Source organism: Spea bombifrons, chromosome 1, assembly GCF_027358695.1.
Source record: "Spea bombifrons isolate aSpeBom1 chromosome 1, aSpeBom1.2.pri, whole genome shotgun sequence".
Taxonomy (NCBI): Eukaryota; Metazoa; Chordata; class Amphibia; order Anura; family Pelobatidae; genus Spea; species Spea bombifrons.
This window is the reverse complement of record NC_071087.1, coordinates 30,612,133-30,638,628: the sequence shown is the minus strand read 5'-3', so window position 1 is coordinate 30,638,628 and position 26,496 is coordinate 30,612,133. Positions and strand designations below refer to the sequence as shown.

General features: G+C 38.2%; 1 protein-coding gene across 3 annotated transcripts; it reads right to left on the bottom strand.

Annotated features, from left to right (window-relative positions):
- Positions 1–557: 557 nt before the first annotated feature.
- Positions 558–18,863, bottom strand: AADAT (aminoadipate aminotransferase). 3 transcript variants are annotated; one of them, XM_053459774.1, is made up of 14 exons: positions 18,710–18,863; positions 16,028–16,096; positions 11,685–11,853; positions 10,269–10,401; positions 7,762–7,836; positions 7,215–7,424; positions 6,840–6,905; positions 4,838–4,920; positions 4,072–4,168; positions 3,067–3,128; positions 2,007–2,071; positions 1,823–1,929; positions 1,217–1,318; positions 558–917 (listed from the first exon to the last, which is right to left on the bottom strand). In XM_053459774.1, the coding sequence occupies exons 1-14, from the start codon at positions 18,744–18,746 to the stop codon at positions 873–875; spliced, it is 1,320 nt and encodes a 439-aa protein (XP_053315749.1). In that variant the 5' UTR covers positions 18,747–18,863; the 3' UTR covers positions 558–872. The 3 variants fall into 3 exon arrangements, with proteins under 3 accessions (XP_053315749.1, XP_053315755.1, XP_053315763.1); XM_053459780.1 differs by lacking the exon at positions 18,710–18,863 and adding an exon at positions 17,957–18,032; XM_053459788.1 differs by lacking the exon at positions 18,710–18,863 and adding an exon at positions 17,852–17,966.
- Positions 18,864–26,496: the final 7,633 nt, after the last annotated feature.

Here is a 26,496-nt window from a genome sequence, read left to right as displayed (position 1 = left end):
AGAAATTTAGATAACAATGTTAACTGTGGACATGATTTGCTATAGAAGTGTCAGGAACATAAGTTCCCCTCTAATCGCAGCGACTGTAGACCATTTTTTTGGGATATGTTCCCATTGAAATCTAAGGGGGTAACACATGCGCTTAGGGATCTTGTCAGAATCCTGGAAAACTAGACCTAGAAACAATCTGAAAAGGTTCTACCACATCTTCTGCAAGGTACAGTGCAAGGTATTTTGAGATTATTCGGGAGAGTCCCTCTATGCATTTGCATTCAAGAAGACCCCCACTTTTCTACAGGAACAGCTTTCACGTGCATGAAAACCAGATGGTACTTTTAAGCAAATGAATCTTAATAGATCTGTCCATTTATCATTTCCACTGAAAAAATATATAAAACAGCACAGCAACGTAAACACCCTTTGCAGTTTTGTATGGAAACAATCCATCAATGCTGCTTTTGTCGCATGGCAATTTAGAGTTCAAGGCAAACAACAGGAATGATGTATAAGGTATGATGCTTGTAATAATGCATTTAACTACAAAGTGTTAAATTGAGTACAGTAGGCGGAACAATGACTTTAATAAATATGTGTGATATTTTGGTTGCTATTACAGATTTGGAAGACACTTGAACACTGTTTACATGGGTTTATTTAGTGTAATGTAGGATCTGACAGCTCCTCGATTTACTTAACTGTTCATAAAGTGCTGATAAGATGTGTAATTTGTTTTCCTATTAAGACAACATTGTAAAGGATTGTTTGTTTGACCAGTTGTGTGTGACGTTTTACATTTCTAGGGGAATAACGTACTCTTTTTAGCTCTATAGGTTTCCAGATTATCATGAGTTAAATTATGGTGTTCGGTTGATTTATTTCCTTTCTTCGATGATGAGGGACGCCAGTCTCTGCAAACCCTAGAACGAGAAGACTACATTGTTAATATAGCCCAATATTGGGACAGAAAACACACCTCTTACTTTTAACTTGTAAGATGACATTTCATTTTACTTTCAGCCTCACCATAGCCAAGTGGAAGATATCATAGAAATGATCTATCCAGGGAGATGCGTACTTGGAAATATGCAGTTCTAACAATCACTTAAATATACACATAACATAAATCTATATGTCTATAAAACCAAAATTTAAACCTGGGCTGTCCCTTTGTCAAATTCAGATAACAACAAATAAGACATGGGTGCATGATACTTACTTGATCTATCTTTTCTGGAGAGGACAGCGAAAAAGATGCTCTCACGTAAGAACTGGGCTCTGAATTATCTATATTAAACGCTGAACCAGGAACTAGAAGAACCTACGGGTTAAATCAAAGGCAAAAATGAGTTTGCTAAGGGAGGTTATATATAAAAGGATATAATGCAGAAATAAGACTAGCCTGGATATATGACAGGACCAAGAACCAAATGGGTTTTGAAGTTATTAAAGCAGTGGAGGTAGGTCGATTGGTTCTTATCTACCATCAAATTCTCTGTTCCATTTATATTGCATTCTATGGCTCTGCTAACATACCTGATGGCAAAACTCTGCATTCTGAACGTTAATACCCGACAGCAGTGTTGTGATATGAGAGTTGAACACGGAAATAGAAACACTGATATCTACTATGTTTTACCTGTTACTAGGCTTCATGATCACAATTAATGATTGCAAGAGAATGTGTCTTTTTCACTCACAAGACTAATTCCACCAACTGGCTTGTGTACCATTTGTATTCAATGATACAAAATCCTCTCACATTACAATACTGAACGAAACCAAGATAATCGGTTTAGAAACTCCTTAGACATGTTCTTTTTACCTCGTTACTTATTGCTTTTAACATAATCATCTGATGTGTGTCAGACACCCCATTAACCTTCATCCACAGGAACATGCCAGCCGAAGGACTGTGCCACTCGGCCAAACCTAATGGAGAGAAAATTCAGGTTGGTCTGGGTATATCTGTTAATGTGTACAGTGCTTTGACTGATCAGTCCACTAACCTGTTAGCCACTTATCTGCGGAAGCAAGCATTGCGTCTCGTTGTGTCCTATAGAACTGTATTACACTGAAAATCACAACAGTAAACGTAAATATGGGATTTATGAAATGTCAGTCCATCCAATTTACTAATTTGTCAGACCATATTGATTGCTATAAGTTAAAATGGCACTAATAAGAAGAATTTGTGATTATAAACTAATACAAAAGAGGTATATCACAGACTTTACGCACTAATGAATTTTTTTTTATTAAAAACGGTGTCTTAGAAAAAGAGCCCCATGGATATTGTATGTCTCTCTTAAATTTCATTTCATTGTACTAAGTATGCATTAATCAGGGCAGTTCAAGCCTTCCTGTAGAAACACATTGAAGCTGTTGCTTTATAACACATAAGGAAACTGATGTGACCACTCACTTGAAATGTGTAGATAAATAAATGCCCTTGAAACGTAGTTTATAGGTTGAATAAGCATAGATTAAGCACACAAAGTATCCATTAAGCACTGAAGACCTCTCTATGGGACCTCCCAATATTTTATTTAGACGCATATGGTTATATAAACAATAAGGCTAAGGGTGATGGGCTAAATCACCATTACCATCTGAAAACAATGTCATGGGCAATAAATGCCACTTGAGATCACTAGGGTATTCTACACCTCTGGTGGAAGTTAATATGGCCTCTTCAGCCAAAAGAATGAAAAGAAAGAAGATAAGCTCTGAATAGGTTAGTGAGCTCTTGGGCAGGACAAGGAATGATCTTGTCTTCATTTTCGGATAGCCTTATGCATGTACCATGTATGTTTAAATTCCCTTACTGTATTAACGTCTACCACTTTTGTTGGGAGACATTTCCATTTATCTACCACCCTCTGCATGTAGAAACGGGGAAATACAAGTCTTCCTATTAAAAACCGAAATGACAATATACATTTTTGTACTATAGAAGCGCAGCAACATGTTTTATTTAACATACTAAAGTGCTGTTCAAAAATATTTGGGGAATACATACTTTTATGGGTATTCAATCTACAAAAGACTCAAACAAGCCAAGCATACCTTTCAACATGTTCCAAGAAACCCTTTTGCCCCCATTTCTGTAGTAACTGTAAAACCATAATCTGTAGGTAAAACATATATGTGGTATTAATAAACGGCTTAATATCTATGAAACATAAAATACCCAAACTATAGTAATTCTTAACGGAAACCAGTACTGAAAAAAAGACATTTATTAGCTAATATGGCTCATTAGAATTATTTAGGTTTATATTTATTTGCACTGGCATCACATCTGCCTCCAACTAACGGCCAGGTTATTTCCCACAAATATGTTATTTCCCATGATCGCTCTGTGAACACTATGTTGGAATCCTACCCTTCCTGGATTCTGTTTTACTACAGAAAGATTACGGAATGTTTCTGTGTAAGACTTTTTATGATAAATATCCCGGAGTAAGACAGCGATTTAAAATGAGATGAAATTACAGCTCTCACATACAGCTACACAAAACATAATACAGGTATATGTGCGAAAATACTTAATATATTGAATATAGGCGTAACAAATAGAATTGGGGATCCTCTGGAATGTGACAGTAGTCCTTTAACTGCACTTTAAGTTTTACGCTTAACAAATTCTAGGACGTTACTGGCAAATTTAACCTCTATAGCCCCAAAAAAAAGTTTATCCGAAGAAAACATGAAATAATAAAACTGCTAAGGTTTTGCAAAAAAAAATACCTTCCAAGAGTTTGCACGTTAAAGTAAATAAGTTGAAAAATTGCAGAACAGAGAAAAGGAAAAAAAGATAAAACTAAAAGAACCACTATTCTGTAGGGCCTACAAAAATCTGTTGTTTAATAGAGACGTGGAATTTGATAAAATGAGACTTTTTGTATCATTTTAAACCATCTTTCTGCTTTATATATTAGCAGAATAAGGTGCCCAGGAACTGGAAGCTTAATTCACAGAAACTCACAAACTTAATCCTAAAAGATCTTAAAGGGAAAGCAATTTATTAATTATGAAATGGATGAATAATATAATTAACTGTCACAATACCTGAGTGAAAGTGCTTGTATGCAAAGTGGAGGCCTGCATGTGCAAAATTATTCTCTCAAGAAGTGGTTTCGGACCTGTTAGAAATCCAATCCTTAATCTAGAAGGCAAAAAGTCAGTTACAGTTTACATATTTCCCTATAAAAATCAAACATGCAGTGACTAGCACTTGTATCTTTGTTTAGGCTACTTCATCAAAATACTAGTGAATAGTATCACCACAGTTGATGAGGTCAGAACAAAAAACAATATCCATACTAGTATATGTGGCTGCAGTTAAAATGAAAGGCATTTACCTCTCTTTCTTCTCTCTCCCTTTTCTTTGTCCGTTTCCTTGCCCTTTATATATTATATTTCTTTCTGTTCATCCTCTATCCATCTTTTTCTTCTCCCTCTCCATTTCTTTTTCTTTACTTACTCCCTCTTTTTTATCTGTCTTTTTCTTCTCTCTTTTTGATTTATCTTCCTCTTTTCCCTCTGTCCAGCAGCCCCCACCTTGCACACAACAGCAGCCCCTGTGCACACAACACTATCCAACAGTCCCTCGCTTCCCATGCTGGACAGAGCATACAGTGACGGTCCAATTATACTGCACTTCGCCCAATATAGATACAAATAAAAGGCAAAGAGCCAAAATGCTGCAATGCATCATATACATTTGGCCTATAAATTTAAGGCTTAGATACAAATTTCATAATGATATATATTTATATTTCCAGATTAAAATAATTACCTATTTTAGCAAGTTTTTAAATGTTAATAATTTTACCCAGAAGATAAAATCTTCGACATGGAGTCAGCTCTGATAACACGACCATCAACATCCATTGAAAGGAAAGAAGGAGCCCAAGGCTAAGGAGACAAACGTTCAGGCTTTAAATTAAGAGAGCTGGGATCATAAGTATCTCATACGAGGGACACCCCTGTATCCCACGCAGCACAGCCAACAAAATGAAATATACATTCTTTCACCTATTAAATAATAAAGCATCACATAATCATCACAAAGATTGCAACAGGAAAAGGAGATTTTATCTTAGTTACTGAATCTGGGCTAATACATTATTTCATATTTATTGCAATCTATGCAATCTATTCAATAGTCAAGAGATTTATCCACTATTTTTAATCAACATAAAGTATGTATGATACATATTCTGAATGTACATTAATATGTATGGTACAGCAATATATTGCACTGTCCTTCTCTATGACATATTGTGTGCATGTATGTATAAATAAAGTATTGCAATATAAATAATACCTTTTTTTTGGCCTAACATTCCATTTCAAGGTCAAGCTTTCGAGAGTATAAACCTCCCTTTGTCAAGTGAAAAGCAATACTCTACACTACTGGACTAACACGCACTGGCCACTTTATTAGGTACACCTGTTCAATTGCTTGTTAACAGAAATAGTTAATCAGCCAATCACATGGCAGCATGTTGACGTGGTCAAGACAACTTGCTGAAGATCAAACCGAGGGGAAGAATTTCAGTGACTTTGAACGTGGCATGGTTGTTGGTGTCAGGCGGGCTGGTCTGAGTATTTTAGAAACTGCTGATCTACGCACAACCATCCCTAGGGTTTACAGAGAGTGGTCCAAAAAAGAGAAAATATTCAGTGAGCGGCAGTTGTGTGGATGAAAATGCCTTGTTAATGGGCAGTCTGCTTCGAGATTACAGAAAGGTAACAGTAACTCAAATAATCACTCATTACAACCAAGGAATGCAGAATACCATCTCTGTACGCACAATACATCAAACCTTGATGGGTTACAGCAGCAGAAGACCACACCGGGTGGCACTCCTGTCAACTAAGAACAGGAAACTGAGGCTACAATTCGCACAGGCTCACCAAAATTGGAAGACTGGAAGAACGTTGCCTGGTCTGATGAGTCTCGATTCCAGCTGCAACATTTGGATGGCAGGGTCAGACTTTGGCGTAAACAACATGAAAGCATGGATCCACCCTGCCTTGTATCAATGGTTCAGGCTGGTGGTGGTGTAATGATGTGGGGGGACAGCCTACCTGAGTATTGTTGCTGACCATGTCCATCCCTTTATGACTACAGTGCACCTATCTTCTGATGGCTACTTCCAGCAGGGTAATGCATCATGTCACAAAGCTCACATCATCTCAAACTGGTTTCTTGAACGTGACAATGAGTTCACTATACTCCAATGGCCTCCACAGTCACCAGACCTCAATCCAATAGAGCACCTTTGGGATGTGGTGGAACGGGACATTTACATCATCAATGTGCAGCCGAAAAATCTGCAGCAACTGTGTGATGCCATCATGTCCATATAGACCAAAATCTCTGAGGAATGTTTCCAGCACGTTGTAGAAAGTATGCCACAAAGAATGAAGGCAGTTCTAAAGGCTATACGCGGTCAACCTGGTGCTAGCAAAGTGTGCCTAATAATGTGGCCAGTGAGTGTATGTTATACAAGTACTAAACACAACAGAAAAGGACATGCATTGGGAGTACAGGTATTCAACAATACTCCTGTATTTTCTTGTTTAATACTTACTTTAGAGAATAGCAGAAATAATGATTAAATATGGTTTCTCACAGAAACCCATAGAGTATATTGGTAATACAGAGAAAAAAAAGTATTAATGGATCATACAGAATATTAACCAATACATGTTTCAGTGTGTTATTTTAAAGCATTTCTCTGTTAACAAGATGGCTAGCTGTTTAAACCGACTTCCAGTAAAAGAACAAAAAACAAATCTCCACCATATTAAATATGTTGTTTTACCTTATTGAACTGAAGAAAGTAATACGGATCATCCTCAATTATAATTAAATCATACTCTTGTGCAAGCTGAAAGAAAAACAGGGAGATTTAAATGAAAAAGAAGACATATACTGAACACAAGTATACCAGCAAACGGGGAATCATTTACAAACCTCACCAACTTTGAAGACACAACGTCATTTTAATAGCATCACCAAGTGGTCCTTAACATTAACCCTACTAATACATATTTAACAATATATATTTAAAAAACAATGTATCATACTATAGTTTTTAATTTAAAATTAAAATAGCACAGGGAAAAGCAAAGCTTGCAAAGGTCTTGTAAATTTGTTTAGCTCTAAGCAGCAACTAGATAGCTGGTATCATTTATACCTGGTAGATTTCTACTTTGCGTTCTAAAGTTAGTGAAGCTCCTGTTGGGTTGCCACCATTTGGAATAGTGTACAGAACTTTGGGACATTTCATCTCTGCGTGGGCTGTATCTTCTGGGCGCCATCTCGAAAGGACCTCTTTAAGAGCCTGAGGAATAATGCCATGCTGATCGGTGGGGAGACCAATGAGGTTGCAACCTAATGGTTTCAACTGCAAGTAGACAAAGAACACTTACTTTAATAAACGATTTGTTGACTGGACCATATACTCAGCCACAGCAGAATCAGAAACCCAGTGGGTTTCACAGCTTTATGCCATAGGGTAGTCTACCACATATGACACAAGCGATAAACATCATGTCCTCCTTTTCTTCCAGCTGGCATCTGATATCATGGATTTACTCAATGAATAGACCCTTAAATGTGCAGCCCACTGTCTTCATCAAAGTTGGCAAGCCGCCTAGCTGACATGGGAAAGCTACAGAAAAATACATATTAATGGGTCATATAGAATTATATAGTACTAAAGCATGTGACGAAATACTTACAGCTGCCAGGGTTCCGGAATAAGTAGGTGTATCCAACAGGACATTATCTCCAGGGCTTACAAGCATTTCAAACACCTGAAAATAACCCATTGATGAGTTTATACATAAAAAATACAAATTATGAGCAAGTCCTAAAATTGGCACTGTATCTTCCCAAAATGCCTGGCATCGACCCTGGAGTGTCTGTTTTTCAAAAATATATGGTTTGATGGGGTACATTTATTTGGCTGGTTTCAAAGATGTCCCAAATAGGGGATAGGCACAAACTGGCCAGATTTCAAAATTTACAAAGGTGACCTTTTACCCCCTAAACAACCAAACACACCTGTGCATACTGTAGGTAGTATCACTGTAGTCAGGAGATTGGGGTGTTGTTTGACAGTGACATATACCAGGGTATATAAATTCATATTTCTGAAATAATAAAGTAATGTGTGTGTGGGAAAAAACAAATAATTACTAACTTTGACAGAGACTGGTTGTAAAATTAGTGCATGGAAAGTGTTAAAAATGCCCTGGGGTGTCAAGTTTTCAAAAATATATAGTTTCATTGCGTAAATTGAAATGGTCGGGTTCAAAGAAGCCCGAAATAGGACATGTGGCCAGAATGACCAGATGTTAAAATTCCAATGTAAAACTGGTTAATGTCCAAAATGTGGCCCTTTACCCCTAAACAGCCCAAGAAAACTATGCATGGGTAGTGTCACTGATGTTGCTGAACACATATTGGAGTGCCATGTGTAGAAACAAAACGCACACATAAAAATACTACCATAAACTTTGACAAAGGCTGGTAATAGAATTAGTTCATGGAAATCTGTAAAATACTGGCATTTGAATAGGGCATGGGGACAGAATAACTAGTTTTGGAAACAATGTTTTTGAAATTGCAAAATGCTACTTATTGCCCTATCAATTGGAAGAAAAGCTTAAAAAAAAAACAAACCCATTAGGTATTTCTAAACTCAGGACAAATATTAGAATCTATTTACCAGGTTTTTCATAAGCTTTTGTAGACGAGTAAAACATTTTTTTACTAAATGGAAATTGGGAAAATTGGAAAATGAGAAACTGATTCCTAAGGAGGGTAAGTCAGGGCAGAGAGAAAGCAGGGTTTTAAAAAACTTTTTTCTCTCCTGTTTATACCGAGGAAGAACTGATAGCTGATTTTATAGAACCGTTGTCACAAACATGGGATTGGCTGACACAGCAAAAAGTGCTTAAGCAATTAGACAAGGCCCCAGTGCTGGATGGTATACACCCAAGGGTACTTAATGAATTAAGCCTTATTCTGGCCAGACCACTGTACCCAGGTATAGTGCCAAGAGACTGGCATAAGGCAGATGTGGTGCCCATATTTAAATCTTAAATATCAAAATCTTAGATATCAAAATCTTAGCCGGGCAACTACAGTGTGCTTGACATCTGCAGTGGAGAAATTATTTAAATTGCAATACATACAATGCAAATACATCTTGGACCATAATATAATTACTAGAAGTCAGCATGGTTTTGTGAAAGACAGGTCTTGTCAAACCAACTTAGTAGCATTCCATGAAAAAGTCAGTAAAAATATAGGTCTAGGAGTGGCAGTAAATGTGACCTATTTAGACTTTGTTATGGCATTTGATACAGTTCCACATAAATGGACAGAAATAGGCTTGAGGCAAATGCATGTACTTGTATTGAAAGTTGGCTAAAAGCTAGAATAGCAAAGAGTGGTTCATAAAATTTGAAAAGTTCTCAAACTGGATCAAGGTATTAAGTGAAGTGCCTCAGGGGACTGTCCTCTCCCTTTTAATTTGCATAATGACCTCACATTGAGAGTCATGTCTCAGTGTTGGCTGATGACACAAAATTGGATAATACAGAGTTTCTTCTCTGCAGGAGGATTTAGACAGAGTTAGGTGCTGGGCAGACAAGTGACAAAGTTCTATACAGACACATGTAACGTTATGCAATATGGTGATTGGAAGATCTTAGTTATGAAGAGAGACTAAAAAAGCTGCATCAATATACGCTAGAAAAAGGCATCTTATAGGGGATAGTATAACACTGTATCAATATGTGCAGGGCTGATATAACGAGCTATACACTGACCTGTTCATTTACAGAAATGTACAAAGAACAAGAGGTCATCCTCTGAGACTGGAGGAGAGAAGAATTCATAGACAACAAAGAAAGGGATTCTTTACAGTAAGGGCAATAAGTGTATGGAATTTACTACCAATAGAGGTGGTGTTTTTGCATACAATGGATAGCTTCAAAAAGCATCTGGATTTTTTTTTTTAGAAAAAGCAAAACATACAGGACATTAAATAATAGAATAAACAGAGAAATTTGATTTTGGATCAAAAGCAGGAAGGGTAGGTAGAAGGGATGAACTTGATGGACTTAGGTCTTTCTTTTTTCAACCTAAATCACAATGTTCTTTAGTTCAGCAACCACAACTGTATCATGCCTCAATTGTACCATTGTAAATGTACAAACATAAAGCATCCACTTACTTTAGACAGTCCTTCCTGGCTACCAGTAGTGATACAAAGTTCCATTTTTCCTTTGTCGGGACTGTAAGTAAGTGTTGGTGGATTGTGCAGGCTTTTCTGCAAGTCCTTTAACCAAGAAACTAATTCAGGTACTCTACACAAAAAAAGAAAAAACACAAATATATATACAGACATATTTTCAGTTATGTTATTAATTACTGTCCCATTTAACTCATCCCAGCTGCCTGTGCGTAAATAGGAAGCATTTGTATGAACGCTTTTTGCACATGCCAAGTAGCGCTCTTATTTTACTCAAAGAGAGTAGTGGCATGTACGCTACCTGAAGTTTTATCATACGTTTGATCAGGGGAGGGCTGGCAGCCTAAGGCCTGTGGGGCAAATCAAGTGAGGTGGCTCCGCCCCCTCGCACTCACCTTTCACCCCTCACGCTGCTCCCATCACTATGCGGCCATCAGACTGCTGGAAAACTGATCTAAACGGCCGCTGGGTGCTGATGCCACCGGCCGGAGCTACTTTAATCCTTTTTTTTTTATTTATTTAATATGCCGGATCGGCTTGCCATATTAAAAATAAATAAATAAAGTATTAAAGTAGCGCCGGCCGGCAGCATCAGCAGCACCCAGCGGCCGTTTAGATTCGATTTCCAACAATCTGATGGCCGCATAGTGATGGGAGCAGCGTGAGGGATGAAAGGTGAGTGCAAGGGGGCAGAGCTTTCACCCCTCACGCTGCTCCCATCACTTGACGGTCATCGCATACGGCCGCTGGGTGCTGATGCCGCCGGCCGGCGCTGCTTTAATACTATTTTTTTTTCATTTAGTAGCCGATCCGGCTTGCCATATTAAATTTAAAAAAAAAGTATTAAGTAGCGCCGGCCGGCGGCATCAGCACCCAGCGGCCGTTTAGATTAGATTTCGGGCGGCCTGGGGGGCAAATGCCCCCCTGCCCAGCCCGCCCCTGCGTTTGATTAGCTGCTACGTCCATTCATTTCGATAGGAGCACAGCTACAGCGGTAGTGATACAGAGTATGTGCAGCGAGTATGCTCCCTGCTTATATTCCCTGAGTAGATGCAGCCGAGGAAGAGTGTAATGAGACTAAAATCCCATTTTCTAACACCATACCTGGGCAACATTCTATAAACAATAGCCTAAGCTTATATTTATTCGTTGCCACCTTTACCGAGGCACACAGGCACAGTCCGACGAACTAGTTTTTCCAAAGAGGGGCTGCCAGGTTATAAGGGAAATTATATAGCTGCTAATATTTCTCGTGTTGATGGCCACAAAGCATAAGCACCTGTCTTTGATGAAGAACCTGAATTTGTCACATGCGGGGGACCTTTCCAGTTAGAATGAAAAGCTCTTTGTGATCAATATAACTAATTTAATTGGCGGCTCATAACATTATTGGTTTACCCGGGAGTGGCAGAGTACTGGAGAGCTTTCTTCATCAGACTCTCGCCAATCTCTATGGTAGTTCCATCATTCACTGTCACACTGGCAGATATGAATGGGAATGTATCTGGATTCGGAGCCCCTCCAGCAAGTGATATGACAGACGGCGGTGATCTCATCATAAGATCAGCTAAAAGAAAGAGAGTTAAATAACAAAACGTAAGCATTTGAGTTCTTTTTCAACAACATTAATTAATTTAGGCAGATGTAATAAAGTTCTTTTGTAACTGCAATAGCCTAACTTGAATTGTTATGACAATACTGTAAGGTGACACGTTCACAAATTACTTTGTTAAAGAAAATATAAGTGCTAAAAAGAAAAAAAGAAAGCAAAAAACAAACAAAACAGAAATAGCAATGTGTGGACTGTTGAGCTCTTTCAGGGTTTAATGCTACACTATTAAAAAAAATATTAGTCATTTCCAGCTAACTGTGGGTCCCTTTTCCTGGTCAAACACTTTCATCAAGCAAAGATCACTCTTTAATAATTATTTGGTCACCAAATACTTAAATTTTGCTGATATTATTCTAGTATCACTTTAGTGTTGTGGACTGTTACATGGTAAATTGTTTAGTTGTCATTGTTAAACTCACAGGGTGAAGGCATCTCTCTGGTTACTCATCCACCCAATGACATGTATGTAGACAACTCAATGATTTTACTCAATGCGATTTCTTTTTTTTCTTTTCATGTCACTTGTGAGCAGATTGTGAGCAGGCATTGTCTAGCAATGCCTGTAACAGGACCCAATCCAGTTAATTTAACGTTCTTAATGATATATGCCTTTAATTGTATTAATACAATTATATGCTATTAAATATTGTAACCCTGGTGGCATTTGTGTCCCATGTCCAACTAACCCCCTCCCATACATCTCCATGGTGCCTACATGTCCACAAACATGCCTCCAATTCATACAGAAGGCACCTCTCTGGTTGGTCCCCGTGTCTCATCTGTCCAGGCTCAAATCCATTGGCCAGGTTAAAGAGATGCTCTCCGGCCATAGATAACAACAAACAGATCCATGTCCTATTTGTTTTACCCATGGTCAACTTTGTCATGTGTTCATAAAACTCTGTTTTCCCCCAAGTTCTTTTTTAATCTAATTCTTGTGTTGTTATTCTGGTGGCATGGTTCACGGGGGAATTATTTCACTGTAGCAGCATCTTTACTGGAGTGGCTACTCATCTGTATCCAGCTAAGGCTGCCAACAAACAGCCAGTGACCATGCAACAATGTCTAATCTGCTGAGTTTGTCACAGCACATATATACGCTGAGTAGTGTCCTATGTACATTAGTGGTGCTCCATAAATAGCGGTGAGAATGTAGACGTGGCAAAAAGACTTGCTTGCAGAGACAGAACATACATTTTATAAAAAAGGCATGCTGTGATCACAAACATTGACAGTTACACAAACTATATATAAGCGTGTATAACGTTAATAATATTAAAAACAGTACACCTCAGACAGAAAAACACGTTGCATCACAGTGCCAATAGTACAAAGAATCAACAGTATATGACAACCATAAAAAAGTAAACAATTCCAGAGATGCAAAAATGGTGGTATTATGGCATGAATGACACTTGGGGAGGACAATGGTGTCACAAAACTTCAAAGGGTTAAATTGAGCAGGTGAGAGGTTGTGTGGAGGTTAGTTGTCCTCCTCAAGACGGTCAATGATGGAGTAGTCTTGGAGGCTGATCCTTGGCTTGCTTTCACTCCATAGGCCAAGCACCCTTTACACTGGAGAAGCTATACTCTGCATATTACCCAGCTTAGGCTTACTATTGTCATCGAGTCCATCATCCGCTGGCACAATGCACAATACGGATATTTATCCTGACAGGTTCACTAATCAACATTTGAATAGTTTGACTCTCACCCTGAGAGTAATGGGAGTTATTATATTATGGGAAAACCTTGTTTAACTCCCAAAAATAAGGCAGTAATTGCAATAAACAGGTACAAAACCAGAATGCCAGCTAGCCATGGCTTGCCTTTTTCTGCTATTTTCTATTGAGCTTTATTAACATATCCCTTTTAGAAGGCTTCTACATTTCTTTCTTTGTATCTGCCATGATCTCTCTTCCAGTCAGCTAGAAGTTAGTAAGAAATTAATTGGTTCAGCGTGACATAATTTGTAGGCGACCTCTTGTTATTAACCCCAGCAAAGCCCTTGACATTACATTACATGCAATATTTTTGATGTTATGTCAGGGTCCATTCGCAAATGAAGCCGTAAGTTCTAATGAATTGGCCTAGCAAATCAATCAGAAGTTATTCATAGATTGCAGAAGAGCTAGGAATTAGAAGAGAAGGGCAAATGGATATCTGCTTTCTGGATTGAATTATCAATTTTTAGTACATATGTTTGATGGTGGGTGTCAGTGATCCCATTTTATAGCTCTTACAATGTATAGCAACATATATTTCTGCTGACTCTTAATCAATCGACTAGAATGCATCAAAGCTTTACTTGATGTAGCTGTATCAATCCAAGAAAAGACCGGAGACCCTTTTTAATAAACTATTCCTTAAGTGTCAATTTTATCTGTCTTAAGTGGAGATAATACTTTTCCCAAAAGGCTACATTTTGCAGTTCTGTACACTAAATAAACCCATATAACAGAGTTTACAAATTTCCTCACACCTAACATTATTAAATCTAATGCCAAAAACATACCGTATTGGCTCGAATATAGGCCGCAACCTTAAATCTTGGTGCTATTTTCAAGAAAAAATACACATGAGTATTTTATCTAATGAACAGGAATGTATGTATTTTAACATTTTTGGTATCTATCAGTTTGTCAGCATATGTTACATACAGACAGAAAACCAATAGCCATTTTGAGCCCCCCCCTTAATTCATAATGCACCTTACTTACAGATATGCCCCTCTGCCCCTGATATGCTTTATAACCCCTGATATGCTGTATGCCTCCAGATATGCCACTCTGACCCCCCCGATATGCTTTATGCCCCCTAGAAGTGCCCCTCTGAAATCCCACTCTGCTTCCTAGAAGTGCCACCCCCCTCGATTTACCAATGCACCCCCAGACTCCCTGGTGTCTAGCGGAGCCGGCGGACGTCTGTGCGATGCGCGCAGACAACCTCCACTGCCAGCAGTTCAGCCGGGGCCTCTATGAAGGAGAAGCACCAGCGGAAGTGCCGGCAGCAGAGGTTGTCTACACACATCGCCGCAGTCGTGAACATCTCTGCTTGCAATATAAATAGCATCATTTTTTGTCTCTCTTAAGGACTTTATATTTTTGTCGAGTTAACCCTGTGCCTGCTGTATGAACATCACAGGGAATATTCCTGTTTTATACGCAAGGATACTGGTTTATTAAATCCTATATCGCTTTTCATACATTGGTGGATATGTTTGTTTCATTTTGAGTCTGCTGATTGTCCTAGAAGTTTGGAACACGGACCCACAACATTTATATGACGTGTTTAGACCATTCCAATTAAAGTGTGAGTCCAACATAAAAGGGATATAAATATATTATTCACTAACAATATTACATTATATATGTTTTTCTTTTGGTATACATATTGGAACGATTATTTTTCAAGAATGTATCATGTTGTAACAATCACTGTATCACCACTGTTTAATTTTAATTATTGTTTGTGTGAGTGAGGGGAAACAAAGGTATTTGGTGCACTTGGTGTGTAGTGTAGGTGCTGAGTAATTGGCATTCCTGTTTGCCTTTTTGTCTGTTGAAATATATATAAATCAGAATACTAAGAGCATATAACATGCAGGGAAGTGCCTCCCATTGGCTGCTATTGGTCTGTCTGGGTCTTTGCAATCCTGTTGCTGAACATGACTGCAAGTAGCTGTGATCAGTGACAGTAGTGGATGACATAATACTATGTCCTTGGGCTTAATTGTCAGTTTTGTGGGGATGCAATACTACATCATCCAGGCTTTAGGGGTTAAATAGGCAACCACACACCAGAAAAATCACTATGACTGGGAGCCAATCAGCAAACAGTGAGTCATAGCTGCCCAACAGCCAATCTAAAGCATGGTGGTTATTGATCCAACGCTAGTCTGTATTTAAGATGCAAAATGGTTCTTCTTAGTTGTGATGCTCACACTGTCCACCGATTAATCAGCATCTAATTATATAAACTCCTCCATGTTGGTAATTAGTAACTCATTGAAGACCATAATGATCTTGAAGCAAATATATCTTGCTGCCCTATCCTGTTTACAATTCAATTCCTCAGATCTTAGTCCCTGATTTCATTTCACTGGAAGTTTGCACAATGAAGTACTTACTCATTGCTCTTATGGGTGAGACTTGCCTGGCAGCACTCACTGCAGAGATGAAGCGTGCGTAGTTCATTTCTGTAGAGAAAAACAAATCACACAAACATATATATTATATAGACAGTGGATCTTTATTTTACTTTTGTTCTCTAGACAGACTAGGGTCTAGAAAGGGCATACCCAGTATAATATTTATTCAAGAAACCTTATCCTTTTGATATAGGAAAGGCTAGGGAGGTGTTTAATACATTATTTAAAGATTGAAAAAAAAATGGTTAGAATGTTCCTTTAACATAACAGAAAAATGTTATCATTAGCCAACGTGTACTAGGGAATACTCAATAAACTGTTTGCAGCTATCCATGATCTACCCTGTCCCAAAGAATAGGATTATAACCTAGTAACTGCTAGCAGGAGTCAGCTGGCCCCCCTAGAGATTCCTGCGGCCAAAGTTCTGTGCATACGCCTCCCCAGATTTTTCAGAAGCCCAGAAATGTCTGGGGCTGAAGCCTTCATTCCCAGAGCAAAAGAGGCAATCTTCAAGAACATAGGGACAGCATAAAGTATAAAGGCTGAGAAACGGAATAGAATAAGCAAACTCCATTACATGCCAAAGACAAGGGAGAACAAAAAATACCCAATAAAAAAATAAATAAAACGGCAACTTCTGAAATACCTCTACGGAGGGTGGTGGAGCACTGTTGAGGTTAATATAATGTATGATTTATGAATGGGGTTGGAATTCTTAGGTGCATACTCTTCTTTATGTACTTCAAGAACTGGAATTTTTTTTTTACCGGTACATCATATATTATCATTATACATCATATGCTAGATGCCAAAAGTGAGAGAACAAAAGGGTAGATCAATATTTGATCACAGACAGAGCCTTAGAGTGCCATACATGGTTAGCCTCCTGGGTCTACCTAGCCAACCACATGTTCCCTACATGGTGGCCATCTCAAAGGGTTAACCCGAAACCGTCAATCTGCTACTCTGCTGTTGGGTAAGAGGTGGTCGTGTTTGCCTGTATCGTAGCCATAGGACCTACACAAGAGTATCATCTGTCAACAAAAAAAACCCAGACGTGAAATACGAACCCAACTGTGCCCGTGTCTTTCCGACCCATATGTTTAGAGGCTGTAGGGTAAAACGAGACTGGATACACATTTAAAGTGACACACTTGTCTAAGTTGGTTGACTCTCAATATCCTAGTAATTAATTTGTAACATAATATTTAATGTTTCACTTATGAAACACAAAGTTGGGCCACAGAGTTCGCCTTGTAGGGCTGATTTTCACTGCTTGTCGAATCTTGGTGAAAGGGGAGCGCCTTATATTATGAGTGTGTATACGCTCTTACCTAACTTATCTTCTTTTCACGCCACCCAGTATTTAGGGGTATGATGCGGCTTTTAATGTGTCTTTGTGGCCTTGTCTTATGTATTTATAATGGGAATAATGCATTTTATTTACACAATATACTATACTCTTGGTTGTTAATATACACATTATTGTGATTTTAGGACAGTATACATTGAGATTTACCGCAAATACCCTAAAAATAGAAAACACTGCAGAGATAAAGGAGGATAGAGGGAAAGAAGGATTTTGAGTCCCAAGAGGGACTGACTCTCCTACAGTGGGACTTTTGGGAGCTATAATTATGCACAACTATAGCAATGACAACGCATTTGATCCAGACTTTTAATATAATAATATAATTAATTAAAAAATACAACTGTAATCCATCCCAGAAGGCTATGACATTTCAAAAACAGAAACCAAGCATACAAAGGCATGCACTATTCTGCATGTGTGGTGTTACATACATTTTCCTCAAAAACCCCGAGTAATCTCCAAAACGTCACACACGTTACAATAATATAAAAGAATGAAATTGGACAGGCTATAGGTTATTTCACGAGTACCGGTACCGGATCATGCAGTCTAAACGCTTCCATTCAGCTCACCGCTGCCTTATGCAACGTGAATGTCACAGGAGCTAGGCATGATCAGTCCATTCCCGAGCTGCACATTGCGTTGTAGTAGAAGTAATAGCATGCCGATGATACAGTGTACGATTAGCAACTTCTATGCCTTGCACAGGATTACAGAAGCAGCCAACACACGAGAAAGAACCGAATGCATCTTAACTCTGTCTCTTTAACAATCGACAGTCATATATATAGAGAAATTCAATTCATTATAAGTAGCAATGCGATCAATGATTTAAAACAGCATTTAAGCATAGACATAATCATACAAATAATAATAATAATAATGAAGATAAGCTGCATCGATCAAAGTTATCTATAAAATATATATATATATATATATTATAACTTTGGAACAAATCAAAAAGCGAAAGATTATCACTTTTCCAGTGTAGAAAATTAATTATATTGTGAAATACTGTAAGCTCGTTTGAGCAGGGCCCTCCTCACCTGTTGTCTCTGTTAGTCAATTTGTTATGTTAGTCAATTTGTTATGTTACATACTACTTGTTGCTTGTTATGTCCTGTCTACCCATTGTACAGCGCTACGGAATTTGATGGCGCTATATAAAACAATAAATAATAAATACCTACTAAGGTATTTTCAGTGTTATAAAGTAGTGATCGTTTAAAAGCACTGTGTGCACTATGCATTTATAATGCCACTCCATGTGGCCCACAGACACTCCTTACCTTTGCATTTGGAGAGCTGGGCGAACTGGCCTGACATAACTGTGCACTAATCCAAAATGCCAAATCTGAATACTTATATGTGATTGTATTACTGCTGCTAACCAGCAAACGGGGAAACTAGATTTCTCCTTGGACTTCAGATTTCGGTTCTGTCCTCTCTCATTACTTGTACATATTTACTTTGCATAGTTGTTTGTTAACTTTCTCTATAATGTAGACTATGGACTTTGCAAAGATTAGTGGTTCAAAAGGTAATTTTGTGTGGTATTGTACTGCCATCTAATGGACTCTTCTGAGAATGACTGAAGATGAATTCTTATTTATTAAATCACCCAGCCCTACGGAATTAGATGGTGCTATATAAAACAATAAATAATAATAATATGTCTATTTCATTAAACATAGTATATATATATATATAAAGTCCTTAATTACTCTGCCCGGTGCCTGGTAACTGAAGCAGTAATGCATATAGATTCCAAAAATAGTTACCGGCACTCCTGGGACTTGGTTTCAATAAATCTCTCAAAGCTCTGTGTTACAAGCTCTGTGGACATAAACGCGGCCAGGTGTTGCCCGAACGTGCATGCTCTACTGTTAACACACACTTTAACCATACACTCATATGCGCACGCTAACACCATACAGTAACACACATTCACTCTACCACCATATACCTCCACATACACTCACTCAGTCTAACACTATACACATACTGTACATGAATACATACATGCACTACAGCTTGTGTGTGAGCCGCCACACAGCTGCTGCTACTGCAGAGACACGTAACATTTACTAGGCTTCACTATATGAGCATATGTGGGAGCCTGCAGAATCCCCCCAAATGCATCTGCCCCTTCCCCCACCCCCTAGCTAAATTCCCTGCAGTGACAGGAAAGAGCTGGATCATGGAGGAAATAAGAAGATTTTGCAGCATGGCTGGGAATCCTGTGTGAGGTAAGTGCTTTATTTTTTAAAAGCTTGCCTGTTCCATCATTGTCACCAAACAGCTTGTCAGTGTCTCCAAACAGCCTGTCTGTGCTATCTTTGCCCCCAAACAACCTGGCTGTGCCTCTGCCCACACCACTTACCTGCAGGAGTGGTGTGTCCTCTGCATGATGTGCAGACTGAACCAGCAGGCGGGAAGTGGATGTGATGTCACTTCATGCACGCTGAATCAGTCAGAAACAGTGTACAGGGATAGAGTGCGAGAGATCATGCAATTGGCTTTAAGGAGGCGGGGAAGTGAGACAAGTGATCGCGGGGGTCCCGTAGAGTGGCAAGCCCTGTCACAGTTGCGACCCCTGCGAGCATTTATTAGAAAGTTATCATTAGTCAACCTGTATCAAACATGGAGAAACCCTGGTGAAGAGATATGGTAGGACAAATGGTAAATGGCAACAAGGTACTAGGGCATGCTGGATCACCAGCAAGGTCAATGGACCAGCTGGGTCTGATGGTGTGAAGCAGGAATGTAAGAGGAAGCCAATTCTGAAGACAAAAACAAGGACACTGAATGGCGAGTCAGTACTGTAAAGATCGAATTTGAGCAGGCCAAATCAGGACATAAGTGGAAGGTCAAGTGACAAGCCGGGTCTGGCATTGTGGTTCTAATGAGAAGACAAAAGGTGCAGCACAAATGTCACACCAACAAGGGCAAGGAATAACGGATGGATGTTTCCAGCCAGAAAGAAGGTCAAATGGGTCACAAGGGCAGCAAAAGGGGCTGATGACACCATATGTGTGCACACACAGGATGGATGCATGCACACGTGACATTATGCTGCCATGTGGTCTGGCCAAGCAGGGAAAGCCCAAAACCGACCTTTTATCAGGCAGGTGAGGGACAGAAGAAGTGGATAGTGGCAGAACTTCTCTTGGGGAGGCCATTGGACAGTGGGGTCACTGAAGGCTCCCGCCACAATGGAAGTGAGCCCTGGTGGTCAGATGGCAGGGTCATCAAGGGAGGCCCCCCCACCACCACTGAGGTGAGACCTTAAAATCCCAATCACTTTACATACAGATAATTTATCCCTACCCCACAAGACCCCAAGTATTACCATTATTAATATATAAATAAAAGAGAAGGGCTCTGTATTAATAAGAAATGTTGCTATGAATCCAAATAGATAAAGGTTATTGGATACAGGGCCACAAGCAGCGTAAAATGTCAGTGGGTGCGAAGCTGCATCTCTGCAATCTTTGAACAATGCATATGACTATACTATGAAATGTATTGATCGTTTAAAGGCTCCCTGGGACACTGGAATGGCCCTTTAAACTAAATAGCAGCACATACTAAGAGCTCTAAAATGCAGCCGTTGCCAAAAAGTAACAATGACAATGCTCAGCTAATTATGTTAAAATCTGTCAGACTGTCAAAGTTTTAACAACAACAAATAAAATAATTAACTCAGGCTCAGTAAAGATATTGGGGAAAAAAGCTTAAAACATTGTGGGAGATGTATAGATATAAAGACTTTGTGATCATGCGTGAGTATAATATACGGTACATTAATATAATTGATGTATGGGAGTATGGGACCCAATAACTGTGTAAAAGACTGACAAACTGAACAAACTGATACAACATTCAAGTGAACAAATTAATACTTTACCCCAGCACTCTTCAATTTCCCCTGCTGTTAGGTAATGAAGTCATTCTTTAATTTTGTCGTTGATCGAGAGGTGCAGTTATATTTTTAAGGCGCAAAAAAGTAAATGATGTAAAAGGGGAAGTTCCAATTTTATATGTGAAACATGAATAAAACATTATGTATATTATGATAAAATAAGCATAGTAAAAGTTGTCTATTTTATATATTCACTTTTCACCACTAGATGTCAGTGTAGCACTCCACTAGAACATGCAGAACAGTTCTAGCGATGAGCCTAATCATATTGTCACAAGAGAAGTGGGAGAATGTATTTACTTAAGGCAATTCTGTCATAGGCATTGTTAATCCTAAACATAGTGACAGCTATGAAAACTAAATCTGACTAGCTGCCTAAACTAGTTAGGCTGTTGACCTAGAACATCTGCAAACCTTTGCTAACACTGTTGTGCAAATGCTTCATACCAATGTGTTTTATTATTTTAATATTAAACATTTAAAAGGTATCAATTCCTAGGATCTGATCTTTTAAATAAACGCATTCAACTTATTGATCGGTTGATGATTATCTGAATTTGTTGTGCACCCAGTCAATGATTTCAATAAGTTTTATAGCCATTTTTTTTATTTTTGTTTAGCAAATAAATTGAACAAGATACCAGTTCTATAAGCCCTTTGCCACCAGTGATGAGGTACGTCACAAAAGGCTGGTAAGTTGGTTAATGGTTGCCAGTCACACCCAAGATCATGGGGTAAGGGATGTGTCCCTAGCCTAGGATTAGCCTATGGGACTAGCTTCTTTGTGATGTATGTGGTACATTATAGGTTTCAAAAGGGTTTTATAACTGCAGCCTTGTTAAATTGATTCACAAAACCCCCCAAAAATGTTTTTTGACTAAATCTTATTGATGCAATTTGTGCCATAAATATTTAAGTGATTAAAGTACATACTGCATAACGTGTTTTCATCAGGTGCCATGTTCAGATCTCCAAGAGGCTTAGGGGTTGTTAGGACTATTTTATTAAATAGCATCATGGGTAAGTGTAAAACCTAAAATTAAATCATACTATTTTGTGATGAATATTGGATACATATTATTTACAACCATAAGACAATAACAAAAGCGTAAAAAGTATCATGGGATTTCTCCTTTATAGTGGCAGTGAGCTGCCTTGCAAAAAAGGAAAGAAACAAACCATGTATTTTGTGGAATGTCACAAAATGACATGGAATACATTCTTTTGAAAAATAGTAAATGACAAATCAGGATGAGTGGTCTTGGACATGTTATTTAATAATGTCTTTCCAGTAAAAGAGGAAAAGAACATATGTAAAAAAAAAATCCTACCAAAGTGCACCACTATTTAAATGCTAGCATAACTTCATTTTGCATTCTCTAGTGATTAATGTAGTGATTGTTTTCAAGTGACAGTCTGCATATATACAGTACAGTCCAAAAGTTTTAGGCAGGTGTGAAAAAAGTTATTATTATTATTATCATCTTTTATTTATATAGCGCCAAAAATTTACGCAACGCTTACTACGATACATATATTCAAGGGGTATGACAAGACGGGACTAAGACAAGCCGATACGTTAGGTGGAGAGGGCCCTGCTCGCAAGCTTACAATCTTGAAGAAAGCTCCCTAAAATATCGGTTTTTTTAATCATTAAACAAAATGCTGAAGACAGTGTCAAGAGTCATACACCATGGCAAGACTGAGCACAGCAACAAGACACAAGGTAGTTATACTCCACCAGCAAGGTCTCTCCCAGGCACAAATTTTAAGGCAGACAGGGACTTCCAGAAGTTCAAGATGCCAATCGCACAGTCAAAGTCATTTAGAACTATATTCAGTGTGAAGAAGAACAAGGATTCCTGGAAGTGATGGTATGGTCCCCACAAAGCCTTGATCTCTTGACATCATCGAGTCTGTCTGGAATTACAGAGAGAGGGAAGCGGCTGGTTGCCTAAACCCACAGAAGAACCGTGGTTAGTTCTTCAAGATGTTTGGAACAATCTACCTGCCAAGTTCTTTAATAGATAGATTCAATAGATTCATGCAAGTGTACCTAGAATAATTGATGCCTGTAATGCTGGTACTCATGTTTAACTGCAGGAACCCAGATGCAGAGGGAGTCACACTTGCTGGGGTAGTACACAGAAGAGAGAACTGATATGATAACAGGACTCTCGCCAGAGTAGGCTATGAGCATGGGTGACCAGCAATAGGCAGGATAACAGACCTGGATCCGTACACCAGACAGAGGGAAAACCAAGGATGCCGGAGATAAGAAAGTCCACAAATCACTGAGCCAAATCAGGGAGCCAGAGGTGGGGATATCCAGAAGTAGAAGCCAAGAGTCAGAACCAGGAAATAAGGAATACAACAGAGGACAAGTCACTCCAGGAAGGTTCAGTAACATTGAGCACCATTTTGGAATTGCTCAGGGTTTATATAGGGCTGGATTGAGGAATGTCAGTGATGTCAGTGGGAGGAGTTAAGTCCCTGGTTTCTATGGCAATGTCTAAAAGTATTGTTATTCTTGGTGCGGCGTGCATGTGCGAGGGGGGGTGGCAAGCACGACCGCGCAACAGTGACCGCGCCGAGTGACCGTTGATCTTATTTCTATGTAGCCGTGTATCGGGGCTACCAAGCCTGGAGAGATGTAAGCAGCGGTTTCTCCATTCAGCGGGAATGTGGACGTGACAATGCCGTTGTGAAGGCAAAGGGTGGTCACACTAAATATTGATTTAGATTTTTCTTCTGTTCACTCACTTTGCATTTTGTAATAATAATAACAACATTTTAACATGTCTATTTTTGAAAGCATTCTTACTTTACAGCATTTTTTCACCCTTTCCTAAAACACTACTGTAGATATATAAATACGGTAAGTGAGAAAACATGCAGCCTGTTCTTCATCTAATGACATCTCTATGTACTTTTCTGATTTGGTTGACTATGGAATTAACTGCTGGAGTTCTCCAATTATGTGATTAATTATATAACCAAAATGATCTCCAAAAATAACCTTATTCTCATGCAAGAAAAGTCTATTTTGCATTTTTATGTTAATACATGTGTAAAAAACACATTTGAAATTTTTATGTATAGGTGGTATACACATTAGGATCAGAGCATCTATAAGGCCACAGTCGACCTTCAAAGTAAGTGTACAATTGCTTTTATGAATAAAGATGTTTCCCTCGCATTACTGTGCTCGAGTATTTAAGATCAGTGGTCTTTTTTAACATTATTTAACCAAAATAGTTCTAATTTTGTGTTTCATAGCATTTTATATTAGTCTAATTGGTGGTTATTTTAAAACCACTGAGCACTTTTCTGCATGAGGTTGTTCGCTACCCTGTAAAATCATGCAGAACATCCCTGCTGTCAGAAAAATGCTGTTACTTAGGAACATTTCCATACTGATTGCATAGTTCAACTGTTATTGATTGACATACATAATAGATAATCTCGTAAAAAAAGACATGTGTCTGAGTTCTACCTCAGGCAATTTAAAGTGAGATAGTAATAAGCATGCCCATCAGAGCACATAAAGCTATACAAAACAGGGAGAATTCAGATTTTAAATAGCATTCATTTTATGGTTAATACTAGACTTAGGCACATACCCCTGTATGTATACAATATATATATATATATATATATATATATATATATAAAAATATAAATGTGGTCTTAGTGACTTCACTCTGAAATACAAGCTTCTGGAGGTCATGGCTGAACTGAGGGTGAGCTGAACTGCTATAGGCAGAAAGCCTTCACTGTCATAGATTTACCTAGTTGTCTGAGACAAAGTGTACACCCCAGGATATTTCATGAAGGATGTGCGTCTCAAGATCTCTGCTTAGAAAATTGCCCACAAATGTAATCTCACGCGTCCTAAGTAAGTCTCACTGTCTCTCTGCCCCAGGTAGCCACCCCGCTTTTTCTCCGACATCCCGTGACTGCCCCATGTAGGTGTTGCTGCCATAGTGCTGTTGGTGTATGTCTTGGCTCCCTCGTGGTTGCATGATTTCTTTGTAACCATCTGTACTATGATATGTATCACATGCAAATAAGTAACTTTGTAAAAACAGTATGACACGAAAAAGTAAAAGTAATATACCTCTATACTTGTATCATGAGTTATAAGTTGAATAAATAATTATTAAAATTCTTAATTATTAATTATCATTATAACATATAGACTTAAATGTTTGAATGGCCATAACATTCTTAAAGCATTTATAAGTCACGTTAGCACAGTGTTCAGTTGATGTGAAAGGTTCAGCTGCAGCTGCTTTACATTACTTACATATTAACATATACTGTATAATATTGAACAGTAAACATTTTTTTCACAAATTATATTTATGTGTGACTAATGTTCAGAACCAATCCATTTAAATCACCTTTAGTTCACATTATATATATATATATATATATATATATATATATATATATACTGCCTATATATATATATAGATATGTAAAATCTCATATGAACGATTTATGAAATTTTGTTATAGGAAGTTGCAGATTATTTTTGGTATTTCTCTTGAGAAATAATTTCAGCTTTCTTATTTTAACATAAAACCTTTGGTCCTCATGGAATATAAAATGAATTTACATTATCATGTTTTTTTACTTAATCCCATTTTAATTTCAGAAGACCTGTTCAGCACCATGGTTCTGGGTCAGTCACTATTAATTATCTCTAAAACATTGATGTGAGAAATTTAAGCATGAGTGACTGTATTTAATAGGGAAACTCTATCTAGGGCAATAGTTTAATCCAAACGTGTGATATTGTACAAGATTAACCCCTTATTAACATTGTCTTTGAGTTGTTTAGCGTATACTGACAGCATAGACTCTCTAACAGGCCTGGAGGTTGGCATTGTAGGCCGTCAATTTGACTTCTGGTATCCACAAAGAATTGATTATGACAGAGCTAATGAATACCTGCGTTAGCTGATTAAGATCCATTCTATACAGACCTTCATTAGTCATATAATTATTAGTACAATAAGGAGCCAGTATGTTTGTCTACTAGACTGGGTAGGATAATAGCAATTAAAAAGCTATATATGTAAACAGCTTTTAGAAGCATTGTATTATGTGAAAAAAAATATTTTGAAACACAATGACGTTTTA